Genomic DNA, 17655 nt, shown 5'->3' with positions numbered 1-17655 from the left:
TACATGACAGCAAGTCTCAGCATAAACAGTAAGAGACAAAAGTATTGGTTTCTCTCTACTTCCTGGATAAGAACTCTCTGATTAACATCAAGTGAAAGAAAACGGCACAGGATTCATTTCGTCCTCTAAGAAATCTCCACTCAAGTTGATCATTATGGACTAATAACTACAATCCCCATGTCACAGAATCACAGAAACACCAAGATTGGAAAAGACCTACAAGATCACCCAGTCCAACCATCCACCCATCACCAATAGCTCTCACTAAGCCATGTCCCTCAACATGAAATCCAAATGTTCCTTGAACACCTCCTGGGTCAGTGACTCCACCACCTCCCTGGGCAGCCCATTCCAGTGCCTGACACTCTTTCAGAGAAGTAGTATTTCCTGATGTCCAGTCTGAATCTCCCCTAAGGTGGCTTGAAGCCATTCCCTCTAGTTCTATCATTGTTACACAAGAGAAGAGGCCGATCCCCAGCTCACTACAACCTCCCTTCAGGAAGCTGTAGAGTGCAGTGAGGTCTCCCCTGAGCCTCCTCCAGGCTGAACATTCCCAGCTCCTTCAGCCGCTCCTCATCAGCCCTGTGCTCCAGACCCCTCACCAGGTTTGTTGCCCTTCTTTGAACCTGCTCCGGGGCCTCAATGTCATTCTTGCAGTGAGGGGCCCAAAACTCACCCGCGGTGCAGCCTACCAGAGCTGACTACAGGGGAACAATCACTGCCCTGCTCCTGCTGGCAACACCGCTCCTGATGCAAGCCAGGATGCCATTGGCATTCTTGGCCACCTGGGCTTCAATGTCTTGCCAACATAGAGCAGCCTCAGGAGACCATTGGAAGCTTGTGTACCAAAAGTTCAGCAAGACTTATCTGTTCAAAGAGCAACAGTCACACAAGGAACAGGGTCTCAAAAAGAGTTCTCAGCTTCCCATGCCATAGAAAAACAAGCTAAGCCACCATTTTTCACCCTACATGAAAACTAGATTGTAGCTTTTGCTGTTTTCAGCTTCATCTCCTTATGGTGACAAATTTCCCAACTCTCCTTTTCAGTACCCTTACTAATTTGCTAATCAGGTGATAGGTCTAATAGACTTGTAAAGTAAAAGTTATTCATGCACAACATTAGGAAAAAACGTTCAACCACATTTGGGAATCAACATTCAGCCTTCTACTTGTAACAAAAGGGAATAGATAGATAGAAAGACAGATTCTAATGCACTGTAATTTTTTTTTTTTTATCCAAGAGATAGCTTTCAACACTGATTTCCACATCTGTCTGTCTCAATTTTCAGCATATACTGCTTCTCTGTGCTATAATGCATCCAACAACGCTCAGCTATCCTGCAAACTACAGAAGAGACCATTTTCTTCAGATAAGAAAGCAATTCATATCCTGTAACTGAATTTTATAGCTAGACAGGAACAACCACCGTGGCAAACATGCATACAATTGCTGAGCTTATTTAATTTCATGTTTTATGAATGTAATCAAAAGTCTGAAAAAGATGTCACCTTGCTAGATGTTTCCTTTTTCCAGGCTTTGATTAATGACAGTGGATTTATCTTGCAGTTGTGCATCTCCTAGTAATGAGAACCAATTTCTTCCCAAGTTCAGGGCAACTCCTTATACACTGAGGAAACTTCTTGGGTGCGTCAATGAAAAGCTCCTCATTATATCTTTGTATCTTTGACACCTACCCAAAGTGCTGTCATTAGACAAATATAGGGGAGTAGAGGTAGTCAATACACTGTTAGTCTTTGTAGTTAAGTGAGGAGAAAGTCCAATAAACTACTACTGCATAGGATAGAGTGCACTACATTAAACAGCACTGTTAATGCTGCCTTCATATTAATGATTTGACTAAAGTGGGGATGGAAGAAAATTAAATGCAATCATAAATATTAATTACTTTACCAAATCTTTGTAAAGTGGACTTCAAAGCAATGAATATTCTGAAAGCAAAGATGGAAAGGAGATAACGTAACTGAAAAATCAGTGTGACTAAACTGTGACTAACATCTAACGCCAATGTACTGTTGTGTATGATTGTATTGCCAACATAAGTCTGTAGATACACACATACAAAAAAAGGTGCTCTGACTTATAAGACCATTCATTAAAAGAACAACAACTGTCTTCTGAGACCTATAGAGAGGCAGGAGTACAGGGTTCAGAGATAAATAGCTACTCTATTCCACGTTCAGTAGCAACATCTGGGTGCAGATGCAAATTCCAGAACAAAATGGCATGAACCAGGTGCAGCACACAGATGAGATGGTATATCTTTGTGTCTCTGCAGGTCATACTGGCCACATCCAAACTACAGGCTGCGTATGGATCCACAGATTCAACAGCCTCTGCTGCCTGGAATTTAATAGATGTAAGAACAGCTGACATGTAGAAGACCAGGAAAGAATCCTTTCTTCCATAATATTGGAAAATGAGAGTGAAATAGAAACACTATTTGTCGTTACTTAGCATTACTTGATCTTCACCTACACATACATACAAGCCTACTATTTAGCCCATAAACAACTTCATTTATTGTTTTGAGGATCTGTTTAATATAATGTTAAACCACTTTTAATACAGTCTAAATAGTTTCAGATCCAATATTTTCACTGCTTGTCTAAGTCAACCAAAAACAAGAGATGGCTGCTTTTAAAACTACAAGGAATATGTTATTTTCTGAAATTCAAATGAACATAAAGATTAATAAACACTTCCCGAAAGTGAAAAAAAGCTGAACAAGTCAATTTAACCTGAGAATATTACCTCAATTAAAAGAACAAAAACAAACAAACATTAAGCACCCACAAACATAAAAATGTCAGAACAAACCACATACAAGTGCACATAACTATAAATTCAAGTAATTAAAGACCATCCATTAAGCAACTGCTGCTAGGAATGAATGCTTTGCTGTTGCCATTTTCCATAAGAAAACTGAACACCTATGGCGAAACATTTACAACACTTTCTAATGAATCAGAATCAGTAACAAGATAAGGGATTTTCTGTGTTTGCTTAAAATACCAAGCAAGAGAAATCAGCTTTATGCATGGCCATTATTCCAGCCCTGACCCAGTACTTTCAGTGGTAGCATTTTAGACTCAAGGAGAAGCTAAGCTATAGATCCTGTAAAACTATCGGTTGGCATTAGACATGCCACAGCCACAGCATCAGTTTCTTTAAGGCAAAGAACTCAAGCCAGGTCAAATTTTGGCAATGTAATTATGTAAAAAGCAGTTACACTGCAGAAACACATCACAGCTCTTTCACTTGGTATCATTACACAGCACTTCAAGCTTGATTAGTGGGACAAAGCAGTTCTATGATTCTTACCAATAAAGCAAGCACAAGGTTTAAAAATGTGAAGTAGAAATACAAACACAACAACACAAAACCATCTTTCCAGCTGCAAGCAGCAAGTTTGCAAAGCAGACAAATAATGAAATAAGAGAGCTTTCTTTACTTTTATACTCCAGAGTCCCAAAGTGTGCCACGCTCGATGTACTAGGTGAGATTGCAAGTAACCACAGTGCTTTCTCTCAAGAAGAAAATGAACTTAAAACCCCTTTTCCAGCCCTGGTTAAATTCAGTTCAGAACAGCCACTTTCCCACCCCCACACTGCTTCTTGCAGATACTGAAAATCAGTTATAAAGTAGCAATCTCCAGTTAAAAAATAAATAAATCAACAAAATTAAATAAAAGTGGCCATTCCAACAACTCGTAACAGTCATCACATGGTCAGCACACCAAAGAAGGTGATCCTGTCCCTCTACTCTACGCTGGTGAGATCTCATCTGGACTCTTTGTCCAGCTGTGGGTCTCTGACTAAATGAGTCGGGTGTCTTGGTAATAAGGGATGTTGAAAAGGTGGAGAATCTGAATGCCTTCTTTGCATGAGTTTTTAATGCTTAGACTAGCCTTCAGGAATCCCAGACCCTGGAATTAGAAGAAAGAGTCTGGGTAAATTAAGACTTTTCCTTTGGTCAAGCTGGATCTTGTCATCTAGGAAAAATCAATGCACACAAATCCATGGGCCCTGATGGGATGCACCCACGTGTGCTGAGAGAACTGGCAGAGGCGACTGCTGAATTGTTCTCTATCATCTTTGAAAGGTCTTGGTAAGTTGGAAAGGTGACTGAAGATTGGAGGATATCCAGTGTTGCTCTAGTCTTCAAAAAAGGCAAGAAGGAGGATCTGGGAAACTATAGGACAGTCAGCCTCACTTCTGTCCCTGGAAAGGTGATGGAATAGCTTGTTCTAGGTGCCATCTCCAAGAAACTGGAAGACAAGAAGGTTATAATGAGTAGCCAGCATGGGTTCACCAGGAGGAGGTCATGTTCTACCAACCTCCTATGATGTCATCATCATAGATGTCTAGCCTTCTACGATGCCATCACTGACTGGGACTGATGATAAAAAGCTGAGAGGTTTGGCTGACAGACCTGAAGGCTGTGCTGCCATTCAACAAGACCTGGGCAGATTGAAGAGCTGGGCAGGGAGGAGCCTGATGAGGTTTAACAAGAGTAAGCGTAAAGTCTTGCACGTGGGGAGGAATAACTGCATGCATCTATACAGGTTAGGAGAGGAGACCTGCTGGAGAGGAGCTCTGCAGAGAAGGACCTAATGGACAACAGGTTGGCCACAAGCCAGAAATGTGCCCTTGTGGCCAAAAAGGCCAATGATACCCTGGGGTGCATTAAAAACAGCATGGTCAACTGGTTGAGGGAAGTGATTCTCCCCCTCTACTCTGCCCTGGTGAGGCCACATTTAGACTGTTGCATCCAATTCTGGGCTGCTCCATTTGAAAACGACAAGGATCTCCTAGGAAAAGCAGGCCACAAAGATGATTAAAGGCCTGGTGCATTTTCCATGTGAGGAAAGGCTGAGTAATCCGGGTCTGTTCAGCCAGGGAAGAGAAGACTGAGATGGGATCTGACAAACGTTTATAAATATCTAAAAGAAGGCGGGAGGCAAATAGATGAGACCAGGCTCTAATAGGTGATGCATAGCAATGGGATAAAGAATAACGGCCTAAAACTTGAACATAGAAAGTGCCATACTAACATGCAAAAGAACTTCTTTATGGGGGTGGGTGACAAAGCACTGGAACAGGTTGCCCAGAGAGGCTGTAGAGTCGTCTTTGATGGAGATATTCAAGACTATCTGGACAGCTACCTGTGTGACCTATTGTAGGGAACCTGCTTTAGCAGTGGGGTTGGACTCAATGATCTCTTGAGGTCCCTTCCAACCTTGTAGTTCTGTAATGGCGCAAGAAGCATGAATCTGTTGGAGTGTGTCCAGAGGAGGGGCACAAAAATATCCAAGGGAAGAAGCACCTTCCCTGCAACAGCCGACTGAGACAGCTGGGGCTATTCAATTTGGAGCAGAGAAGGCTATATGCAGACCTGAGAGTGGCCTTTCAGTGTCTGAAGGGGAGCTATAAGAAGAAAGTGGAGAGACTCTTCAGCAGGGTTCGTTGTTGTGATAGGACAAGGGGAAATGGCTTCAAACTAAAAGAGGAGAGACTTTGATTGGATATAAGGGAGAAGTTTTTTTTACAATAAGGGTGGTAAAGCACTGGAACAGTCCAGAGAATGGATGCCCCATCCCTGGAGACATTCAAGGTCTGACTGGACAAGGCTCTGAGCACCTGAGCTGTAGGCGTCCCTGTTCATTGCAGAGCAGTTGGACTTAAATGGCCTTTCTAACTCAAAAGAGTCTATGATTTTAATCCATTAAGGAACTTATGAGCATAAGTGAAAAGATGTACTGTTCTCCAAAATATTCAGATCCTTAGCACTAACAATATCACTCATCACAAATTCAGTCTCCATAAGAAGTAACTACAAGGCTGAATCAGCACTTCAAGCAAATACTGTGTGAATTCCTATATCAGCACATATCACAGGAAAAACAGAGACTGATTAGTAGAAGTTTTTAGAGAAATTAGAGTTGCAGATCCTAAGCTGAATATAGATGTGCCATGCTCCCAGGGGTCAGGCATAAATTGTATGCAATGCTGATGTACATAAAAATACACACCTTCATTACATTTGAAAGGACCAGAAGGTGAGAACAACACAGAATCAGAAGAGCTGAAAATCACTTCACTGAGAGTTATTTCATATTTCAAGAGCACATGTGTATTCTTATAAAACACACATTTGTGTATTCTTACAAAGCAGCCAGAGGCTACTAGCTATCAATCCTTCTAAACGCAGAACAGATTGTATTATCTGGTGACAGATATGACTGATTCTAATATTTGGAGATAAACTTCACAAATGATTGGTTGGAGGGATGAGTAGGAGACATTCCTTCTAGTAGATGGATTTTAAAATAAATGTGCAACTCTAGAGAGGTTGGAATGATGAAAGTATCTAGCAAAGAGATGAATCAGGAAGATACCCAGTGAGGGAGACAGTGGACTTCCCCATAATCATCAAACATGGGATGGAAACAAACAAGTTAGAATGGCAACGTGTGATGCTGAAAACTACCTTCCTTTTTCCCCTCCCAAGGGAAATATCTGAAGGAGATAGAAGGAATATGTCCACTTACCACAGAGACTGAAAGGCTATTTTTGTGGATAAGACTTACACTAGAAATAAGAGTACAACTATTCCTGTAAGTTGTTAAAGACTAGGTAGTAAATGCTAATGAAAAAAAAATCATGATTTTTTATTATTATTTTCTTGCAATCTTCCTGCAAAACAAAGAAAAGACCACATCCAACAAGAACCCTGCATAATTTTAAGTATTAGCCTTTAGGTAAGGTCAGATATAACAGTTTCTCCTTGAAAGTAGAATTACTCTACTACTAGATTCTAGTACTACTAGTAGAATCAATCTACTCTAGACAAGTAATCTCCTTGTCTAGAAATCAGGTTTATTTTGAAGTCATTGCTTGTTAGCTCTCAGTTACAGAGCTTTACTTCACTTTCAGGTCTACCACAATAATGAGCAAGAGACATATTTACAGGTATGAATCTCCTTGCGTAACATCAGACACCCTACACAGTAAGACACTTGAAGCCTTGAGATATATTTTTGAGAGGTAGTCTATTGTAACGTTTTTGAAGTACAAAGTGCCAATAATATGAACACGAGTGTTTTACAATCTACACTGCACCATGAAACATTCATCTGATTCACCTTGTAAAGGACTATATAAATACAAAATGTCCAAGGAAGTTAATTTTACAGTCAGATTATTTTGGACTGTACACATACACAGGTAGCTTCATACACGTACAGTCAATTGCAACTAATGCCAAACTTTAGCAAGGTTGTTTTCATTCTGAAATTATTTTCACCTTTTAGTCCATGAAGAATTGCAAGTAGCTGAAGTTACATTGGCAACAGCGGAGCTGAGCAGCCACATCTCATGACAAAGAAGGCACCTGCAGTAGCTGACACCAACACCTCTTCACCAAACTCACAAAGTTCTCCCTATGTAAGCTCACATTTACACTGACGTATATAAGTAATTGTAGATAGCACTTTATTATACCAAAAAAAAAAAAAAAAAAAAAAAAAAAAGAAATTTTTACTCTTTTGCATTCAAAATTCTGAAAGAATAATGAGATGAGTCATAAGGGTTTTCAGTTGATGTGCCACAGGTATGACTCTCAATGCTTAAATTTGGTCCAACATAAGTTTCCGTAACAGAGTTTTAACTTGGATCAGAGTTGCTGCTGTTCCATACAAACCTATTAATATGAACAGAACACACAGCCAAAACGGTTGCTTTGCAATTAGTTCAGGCATGTTTAAATCCAGAAGGGAAACTGTTTTAATTTATCTCCCCCTGGAACACTACAAAGTTCCACTACAGCTTTACAGTGTAACCACACGTATCGAGAAAGGGCCTTCATTTACCTAGAAAAAGCATTGAATTATGCTATTGAATTGTTCTTCTATTTCTCCGCTCCACTCTGAATGCACTGAAATGTTTGAAAACACTATTCCTGAGAATGTGCCATCTATAGTGTCAAAGACATTTTGGCAGAAAAAGAAAGTCTTGTGGAGGGCAAAATTCAGTCAAGACGACTGTAAAACTTAATCCACACCTTCGAATTTGGACTGAATATCCATCACTTAAACATCTTGTAAATGACCCAATTTGTTTACATGGCCCTGTAGATTTTTAATGGCTTTTCCATAAAGAGGTTATTGCATCCATCCCTTTTATTTTGTTTGAGAGCATTTGAATAAGCCCCAGAACCACAAGCAAGTGAAACAGACTCTGTGCAGATGGAAGTGGCCTCATATAATTCACCACTACCGGTAGAAGAGTCAGAACAACACTTTCTGTTTGGAAATACCTTCACACACAGCAGAAGAATTTCCTGTGCCATATGTCTTCTTAAAATGTTCAACTATTGTATAAAATGAGTTCTGGTTTCCTGTCCGTCAGAGGAAGAACACGAAACCACTTGGACTTGAGCTCCCCATTGCTTTCAATGAATGTGAAGGCACTCAGATGGTTACACAGTGAGGTACACCAAGGCAAGGAGAACAAACAATAATAGCAGTAGTCCAACAATAAGTAAATAACCCAAACTTATCAGTTGTTCTACCTGCTATCATGCCCTGGTCCATCCAACACAGCTCCACAAATAGAGTTTAACAAAAAGACTAGACAACTGCTTTTTCTGGAAAAGACCATAGCCAAAGACTCAAATCAGCAATATTACTCTTTATTTCACAAAGTAGAAGCTCTTCCAGCAAACTCATTTCCCCTCACTTAATGTGTTTCAAACAAATGATACTTAAAAAGCAACAGAGAGATTAAAAGGACCAGACTGACATGGACGGTATGGCAGGAGTGTCTCCAAGTACTATTTATTAATATATTTTTTTTTACTCTTCAAATAAAACATTCCCTGCTATTTTACACCAGGACTTCTCTTTGACACAGATCTAGGGCTTTGCTGATAAGTGCCAAACCAAATTAATTCTCTAAGGGTGTGCTGCCACTAGAAAAAAAAACAAAACCAAGGTAAGTTGTTACCGGTTGCTACTCCCTTCCAACTCTCTCATTCTCATCAGTATAAAAGGAGGCATCTATACAGTAACACTTGAACATTTTCCTATTTCATGAGCAAAGCTTTTCCTGCTTGTAATAGACATAAGAGGATAATTCATATTCTCTTATCCCAGCTCCAAATACTTGCATATGAAAACATTCAGCCTGGAAAAGAGAAGGATCTGTGGAGACCTGAGTGTGGCCTTTCAGTATCTGGAAGGAGGGCTATACGAAGGAAGGGGACAGATTCTTTATCAGGATTCATTGCTGTGATAGGACAAGGGGAAATGGTTTCAAGCTAAAAGAGAGGAGATGTAGATTGGATATAAGGAAAAGAGTTTTTAAGAGTAGTGAAGCAGTGGAACAGGTTGCCCAGAGAGGTGGTGACTGCTCCATCCCTGGAGACATCCAACATCAGGCCAAATGGGGCTCTGAGCAACTCGATCTAGCTGTGGGTGCCCCTGTTTATGGCAAGAGGGTTGGACTAGATGGCCTTTAAAGTCCCTTACACCTCAAAAGATTGTACGATTCCATGACTAGAGAACAAGTGGCACCCAACACACCAAAAGACTTTCAAATCTTTAAGGTTGGAAAAGATCACTAGGTTTATCTAGTCCAACTGCCAAACCATCACCACTAAAACCAGTACCTAGCTGCCACATCCCTTAAAAGCCTCCAAGATGGTGACTCCACTACTTCCCTGGGCTGCCTGTTCCAATGCTTACCACTTTTTCTGAAAAGCAAAACAAAACAAAAAAGCCTTCTTGCATTGCATTTTATTGCAGTGTTGAAGAACTTCTCTAATTTGTCATAATCACAAGTCAAAAGAGGATGTGGTGTACTTCTTCACTTTCCAGGAAAAGAGCTTTAAAGTGTTTCAAAACAAGTGTTGGATTAAACAGAAATATATTAATCTTAGCACAAATTGCATCACTATCATGTTTCCTTTTAGATGACACGTTCATATTTTGTTCTTCCTTTTCTTCTCAAAACAAATGAGATTTCTGCCACCCAGCAGTAGACTGTACCAGCAGTTGTTAATTCAGCTGGACTCAGCAGAAGCAGCATTGCTTCCCATTGCTTTGAAGTAGGTTCTTTTGTCAGAGATAATCTTGCAGTCACATTAATGCACTTAATAAAAGCACTGACATTGTCACCTCCAAGAATTGGATGACCTGCATCCAATCAACAGCATCAACATACTTCAAGTATTGCAAGCCCAAGTTAAATGATCTTCACCAGTAGTTTCATATCATGATTCTGTCCTTATCCATGGATTAGCTCCAAGCTCCTTTGAAGATGCACAAACAGGGAAATCCTCTAGATGATTACGATGGGACGTGTAAGGCCAGGCACTACCTAAGGAGAAGACAGAAGCCATTTCTGTCCTTTTGACACTGCTGAATTCCACCTGCTCCCACCAAGTCTTCCTGAGACTGGTCTGAGATAAACAAGTCTTCAATTCCAGCTTGTCACTTTTCTTTTTGCTTAAATGACATAATCCTTCCCTTTCCAAAAGATTCAAGAAATACATTACAGAGTGATCCATGATCAGATCTTTAATATTAAGGGTTTCTATTCAAAAGCATAAAAAAGAAATTACTTAAAGAAAATGAAGAGCTATCAAAACATTGGCAAATTACCTATGCTGCAGGAATGACAGAAGTCTAATGAAAGCTATGGTTTTCTAGAATTTGCTTCAGCAACTTTATTCATCACTGTTCATTGATCCTTCCTTCTCCTCCATTCAGCACTGGTGAGGCCAGATCTCTGTGTAGTGGGGGTGCCAGAATTGGACAAGAAAGACCCTGGAAAGCCACCAAGATGATAGAGGGTTCAGAGCACTTGTCCTGTGAGGAGAGGCTGAGAGAGCTGGGGCTGCTCAGCCTGGAGAAGAAGGGGTTCAGGGGGATCTCATCCACGTGTACCAAATACCCAAAGGGAGGTTGCAAAGACAACGGAAACAGATTCTTTTCAGCACAAAATGGAAAAGATCACCATAAATAAGCATAAACACTTATCATATCTTCCCTAAAATAGCCAAGGAAGAATAATTTAGTTTCTCCTACCAGCTCACGCTGCAATTAAATCCAACCTAAACTAACAGTGTCACTAAGCAAATGCACTCAGGCCACTAGAGTTAAGTCATTCTCATTAAATACTCCACCAAAAGCTCCCTCAGACACTGTTGAAACTACAGAAACTAGCTGAAGGTATTATTATAGAAAAATAGTATAAAAAAGTATAATGAGAAGTACACAGAACATTAACAGAAAGAAGAAACAAGTAAGCCATCCAAGCAATCAAATTCAGTATGCAAGAGATTGAGTTTTGCTCCCCCGAAGGAAACTGAGGTGCCTTTCTTTTGACTCCTTGTTACAGTATGGAAAAATGGTAAGAAATACATCAGTCATAAGAAAACTGACAAAGCCATCTGTATCTGAAGATCCATTCAAGCATAATCTGTTTTCCAGCATAACAAAGTATTGTCAAAATTAAATCCAGGTAAATAAATGGGAGCCATCACTACATTCACCACTTGCTACTAGTTCCATCTCCAGAAAATGGTTGTACAAACATCTTTGATCCTTCAGATGAGTATTTACTCAGTTGAGATGAAAACACTGAAGATATGATTCCCCCCCACCCCCCCAAGAAAATCACAAACTCCTTTAATGTTAAACAAAGTTCACAAATAAATCTTTTCTTAAGGAAAACCTGACCATCACAGAGGTCCAGCAAAAAATGACATAGCTGTAAGTCATTTCAAATGGAGCCATACCAGCCTTGCAAGGCCCATCACGCTGAGCTCCTAGGAGCTAATAGCCAAAGGTTGTGTTCTAAGAATACCTAATTCACAAATACAAAGAAGTACTTTCCCTAGGAAATTACCACCTAAAATGTCCCCCTATAGAAACAGGGGTTCTTAAATACTCTCCCATTTCACAAATAAACCCAATTGAGTCCAACTGCAATTCTGACATTAACTCAATTAGCAATTAAAAAAAACCCTCCACTTACTAAAAGGAAAGTCCGTAAGCAACTGCTTACCTTCTGTAACACAAGCAGTCCCACTGATTTAACAATTGGTCATAGACATATGCAGTACCACCTTGACCCACCATCTGCATCATCCACACACAGAGGGGAGTAACACTGTAATCCACGCTGCATCAGAACTACTTGGCCACGCAGCAGTTTCACAAGTAGACAGAGTTTTTATTCGTAGATTGCGTGAGTGAAAAAGCTCTCTCTCTGCTGACCAACGATTATTTGGCACACGAACAGCAATATCTCATTCTCCAACTCCAGGCAGCTTTTAACCTGCCTCTAGCTAAAAGCTATACAATCTTTAAGTTGCAGCAGAGTGTAAAAACCGCTCTAATTAAACCAAGTAAGAACTGGTTTGACCAGTGTTGCTGATCCCCCAAATAATTAAAATCAGGGAAGAAAAAAATCAGGAGTTGGTACTTAGTTGCACTTAAGCTTGTAGTCATTTTTGAGAAAAGTTTTGCAACTGAACAACTAGAGAACGGATTTCAAGTAAACAACATCAAGGACCTGGATTGTTTTAAGTATAAACTACCAGAGAATATAGTTCCACAGCACTGAAATCTCCTGGATTCGCACTTACTATAAGAGGCACTGACTGTACCTCACAGCATGCCAAATCGCACTGCAAACCAGTTGAAGCCTGACCCAAGGCAGCTGCACTTCGGCTGCATGTGAAGAGAATTCATCTTATGCTGTCACGTATTCTTAGGTCCACTTACACAAGTTCTGTTTGCACGATCCACCTCTCACACCTCTCTGCTGGATCACTGCCATTGTACGGTGCCCTGCATTAACAAGCACTACTGTGGAAAACCGACCCCACAGCAGGTTTTGAGCTAACAAAGTTGAAGCAGAACAATGGCATCTGGGCATCCTGCTGCAATCATACAGATTGCGCAGACTATGGCACAGAAGTACCAGATTTTTGTCTATTAGTGCCAAGCTCCTTTTCCTCACAAAGTGGTGCCCTAAATTCTCCAGATGTCAGGTAAGCCAGGAAGGAGCAGAGGGAGCAATTTCTCCTCTCACACAGAGCAGATAATTTCCTGTACTGTGCACAGAGTCTGATTGGCTTCCTGTCAGAGCAGTGGGTCCCGGGGTCTTTTGATCACTTTCCTCCGGCCCTCCACAACTGCTCTGATTAGAGATTGATCCCCGCGCCGCGCTTTGATCAGCAGTGCTGGCAGCCCGCAGGTGCCATACATCATCACATTAGCGGGCCACAGCAGTGTGCATCTCTCATGCTGTGCTCGCCAGCACTTTATGGATCCTGCCAGCACACAGAATGCTTGCTGAGCTCCCCATCTTTTCTTTCTATTAGAGAGATGACGTAGAATTCTTTTATCAGGGGAGTCCCAAGTTCAAAGCTGACTAAATCACGTTAGTCTTAAAGCTGCATTTTTGCCCTATTTCATTACAGCACGCAGGAGCTTGAGAGCTCCCAGCTTCTCCTTTTGTGCCGCTCTGTGCTCAGGCATAGAGCTCGTTCTAGCTGACGCGCAAAGGACTTTTTTTCCCCCTTTTTCCCTCCTTACGTGAAGCACCACGGTTTCTGTAAGCACATGCTAACGGCCCAAACTTCAGATACCGTGCACCACGCGTGGTTTCATGCAGCACATAACGCATCAGCTTGCAAAACACTTTTAAAAAAATGACTTCGCAAAGGCAGATCAAGAGGAAAGGCGCTTAGAAATCTGAATAATTTAAATCACATGGAGTTCAGAGGCTAAGCAAATTACACACCCCGGAGCCGCCCGCGCTGAATGAAAGGAGCCTTTCTCCAGCCCCGCGCAGCCCCGGCCCAGGGGGACTCCCGTCTGAGAGTTCTTCAAACACTTCAGGTACACATGAAAGTTGGAAGTAATTCCCTCTTCCTCCGCGGGATCAGCCCTCTTCCAGCCCGCCCCGCACACCCCTCACCCACGCACGGCCCCGGCTCCCCCCCCCCCGGCGGCCCCTCTGCGCGGGGGGCTCCGCGCCCGCCCCGCCGTTACCGTTCTGTTCCTTAGCGCCGGGGAAGGCGAACTTGCTGCCGAGGTCGGACTCCGCGACGGCCCCGTGCCTCCGTCCGGCCAAGGCGGATGTCAGCAGGAGCAGCCCGAGGAGGAGCATTGGGCCGGCGGGGCGAGGGGCTGCGGCGGAGCAGGCGCTGGCGGAGCGGCACCGAGGCCCGGGCGTCTCTCAGCGCCGCCAGGGGAGCAGGCAGCACTGAGCCTGCTCTGGCAGCGAAGAATTGCAGGGTAGTTTCCACATAATCCCATCCAAAACTTTTTCCTAGAGCCCTTGTCTGCTTCTTCAGCTTTTGTTTTTGTTGGGGCTTTTTTTTTTTTTCCTAAAAAAAAAAAAAAAAAAAAAAAAAAGGATCAAAGCAGGATCTGGACTCAGACCAGCTTCTCGAGGACTAAACAATCCGGGCCGTGCCGGGCGGGGGCCGGGATTGCTGCTGCAGGCGCGGGGCCGCCGGGGGCGTGCGGGCGGCCGGTGCCGCGGAGCAGCGCGCACCTGTCAGCCAGCCGGCCGCCCGCGGCGGGGCGGGACGGCCGCGCAGCGCAGCGCTCCGCACCGACGCCTTCCGCCAGCCGCGGCTCTCGGAGCGCCCCGCCGCCGGGAGGGGCGCAGGGCAAACGGCGGCAGGGCAAGCAGCCGGCAGAGGCGAGCGGCGCGGCCCCGGGAGTCTCCGCCAGGCGCCCGTCCTCTCGCCGGAGCCGCGCAGCCCGCTCGCCCCCTCCGCGACTCTTTCCCAAAGCTCCTTTCCCAAGAGCCCTCTCCCTAAACTCCTCCCTTCTGTCTCCCCCCGCTTTAAACTCGCCCGCGTCCTCCTCGCTTCCCACCTTCGCCCGCCCCCGGCCCGCAGCCCGGGCAGCCCGTTACGGCGCAGGGGGAGGACGAGTCCCCGATCGGCAACGGGATCGCGGCGCCCCGCGGCGGCCCCCGCCGCTGCCCCGCTCGGCTGCCGGCACAACAGGTGCCGCGGTGGGGCTCGGGGAGGCCTCGGACCCAGCGGGCTCCTGAGCTCGGTCCTTGGGGCGAGGCGCCGTGCTGACTTACCGGCTGTGCTTCGAGAGGTGGTCGGCAGGCGTTTGAGTTGGTGATAGGAGATCGATGCTCTCCTTGGATGCTGCGAATGAAGCGCCAAGGGAACGCTCTGGATGCGGGTTGTTTTTCTTCTGACTGAAGTTGGTGTTGGAGTGACCTTGAAACGAAGTGCTCGGCACGCACATTGATCGGCTGAGTTGCCGCCGTGTGGTGCTTGGCAGCTCTGTCCTGTGCTGAAGCAGGACAGGGTGGTGTTAGGTGTGGGGGAGCTTTCTTTTTGCTTTGGAAGTCAGAAGTGAACGTGGCGAGGAGCACCCCCCACACACACTGATTTATTAAGCACCATTAAAACATGCCGTGCTCAAACTTCTCTGCTTGAGCTGATGACCTTTCTGGTTTGTTTGGATGTGGTTTGAGCTACAGCTACGTGATGGGTGGGGTAACAACAAAGAGGCTCACGGGCAGGGCAACAGGAGCAGTGGGAAAGATGCACCTTTTCTCTCAGCTGAGAAGTTTGAGCAGTGTTCTTTAATAGTAACTCCAGCCCCTGTAGCTTTGAGGGAGCTTGGGGAGATCTGTGTAGCCGTGGGTCCACACTGTGTCAAAGGCACAGGAGGGAGAGACTCAGTCTGCCCTCCTGGAGACTTGAGTACACGCTATATAAATGCCTCATCCTTTGACCCAGCTCTTTCCATTATATAACTGAGCTATTTCTTTGCCTCAGCCAAAGTAACCCTTGAGATAGTGATAAACATCCCCTCTGTTCCTAATAAGTGACATATTTCTAGTAGCAACTGAAAGCTGTCCAGCCAAGCTGGGCTGCGTCCTGAAAGGCAGACTTGGAGCATTCCATAAATAGCAACCCTTCCCTTACAGAGGGTGAAAAAAGTCACTGCATGGAGCAGACTGTGCAGTTATTTTTATTATTGCTGTCATTATAAATAGTTTTTTTTTTTTTCCTTCCATTGTTGTTATTTTAAATTTGAAAGAAAAATATAAAGTGCTGCTTTCCAGGTCTTGTAACAGTACTTCTCGTAATCAAGCAAATGAAGTTGCTTGGTAACTTAACCTTCATTTCCTGATGGTTTTGTTCTGTTTGTTTCTTGTATTTCAGGGGATTGAGAACAAGTTTCCTCTGAAAAATGTGGCCCTAATGTCTCAATCTGCACACATGAACACAACGTTTTTCATAGCTTTGGAAGCTTTAGGCCGTGTCAGACTAGCATGTCATCTGCCATCCTGGCTCTGGCATTTCAAAGGAAAATGCAACAACTCCTATAATGGGTGAATATGAAATAACACTGAAGAAGCAGCTTTTTGTTTTAAACCTCCTGTAATTAAAGATCAGGGTATATGTTTGATCATTAAGACCCTACATCTTTTTCAAAATGCTCATGTTAATCTCACCAAAAATGCTGTGTGATGATCCTTATAAATGTCCAGTCTTTCCTGAAATTCACACTGATCATCTGTCATCAGCTACTTATGCTTATTGTAATTTTTTTTTTTTTTTTGACTTTCCAGTTTCATTGAATGCATTTATTTGTTTCAATTATGGAAGTGAGTAAATAGAAATAATTTCACTTCTCCATTTATTTTCTGTGTTAAAGACTTATCCTTTCCCACCTAGGCTTTTTTTTTTTTTTTTTTTTTTTTTACTCTATTTTCCATCTGACTCCCTCTGTATTTCCATGCTTTTCAGAGTCCTATCTTGTTTTATTACATTGTAGTTGGGTAGGACAATCAGAAAACAATATTCCAAGTGAAGGCCTAATCTTAAAATATTCTGTTGCAACTGCATGTATTATTATGTGCAGTATTCCTTATGTACACTTCTGTCTTTTTATTGGATCTGCTTGTGCAATAATCTGCAGAAGCACTGTCAGACTCTCTGAATGGCTGGATAATTATCCCAAGCCAACAGCTTTGTATACTTTGGGTCGTTCCATGTCAGCTCACAGGACATCACATTGCCAGTACTGAGTTCCACAGAGGGCCGCAGTGCCACCCCATCCAAGAGTTACAGTGACTCCAGCACCCAGTAAAAACATCTGGATTTCATTACGAGTCGTCATGCTTCCCTTTGGTGCTTGCTTTCTTTTCTTCATCTACAATAAATGCTTTATACAAATCTTTCTATCCTTGACTTTTCTCCATACTGAGAATTACACTTCAGTCTTGGATATTTGTATCATGATTGGTTATGATGCTACACCTCGTCTGACACCACTTAGCTTACACTATGGAGTCTTTTTCATTGTGCACTGGGGACTTACCTCAATTTTCAAAGGTTTTATAATATGTTCCATAAAATTGTATATTATGTATTTTTAAATTTAAATAATGCGACAGCTCTTCATTAATTTCCATCTTTAAATAGTTTGAGACTACAGAGAAAAATCAGTGTCTCAGTGTTTTGCAAATCTTTCAAACTGTTTTATAATGGCTGTTTTTCCAGCATCCTCATTTGTAACTTTCCTAAGTGATTTTTCTTATACTCGTAATTATCTGGATTGCCCCTCA

General features: G+C 42.9%; 1 protein-coding gene across 2 annotated transcripts in view; it reads right to left on the bottom strand.

Annotated features, from left to right (window-relative positions):
• Positions 1 to 14540, bottom strand: part of PDGFC (platelet derived growth factor C) — a 114610-nt gene extending 100070 nt beyond the window's left edge. The window contains exon 1 of one of the 2 annotated variants that reach the window (XM_042871221.1): positions 14091 to 14540. In XM_042871221.1, the coding sequence (XP_042727155.1) occupies positions 14091 to 14208 (118 nt within the window). In that variant the 5' untranslated portion in view covers positions 14209 to 14540. The remainder of the gene's footprint in view (positions 1 to 14090) is intronic. The other variant, XM_042871220.1, reaches the window with a different exon arrangement.
• Positions 14541 to 17655: the final 3115 nt, after the last annotated feature.

The sequence above is a fragment of the Lagopus leucura genome, unplaced genomic scaffold, assembly GCF_019238085.1.
Source record: "Lagopus leucura isolate 7727_CA_CO unplaced genomic scaffold, USGS_WTPT01 Super-Scaffold_100004, whole genome shotgun sequence".
NCBI classification, from domain to species: Eukaryota; Metazoa; Chordata; class Aves; order Galliformes; family Phasianidae; genus Lagopus; species Lagopus leucura.
The sequence above is the reverse complement of the archived record's forward strand: the minus strand, read 5'-3'. Positions and strand labels throughout refer to the sequence as shown.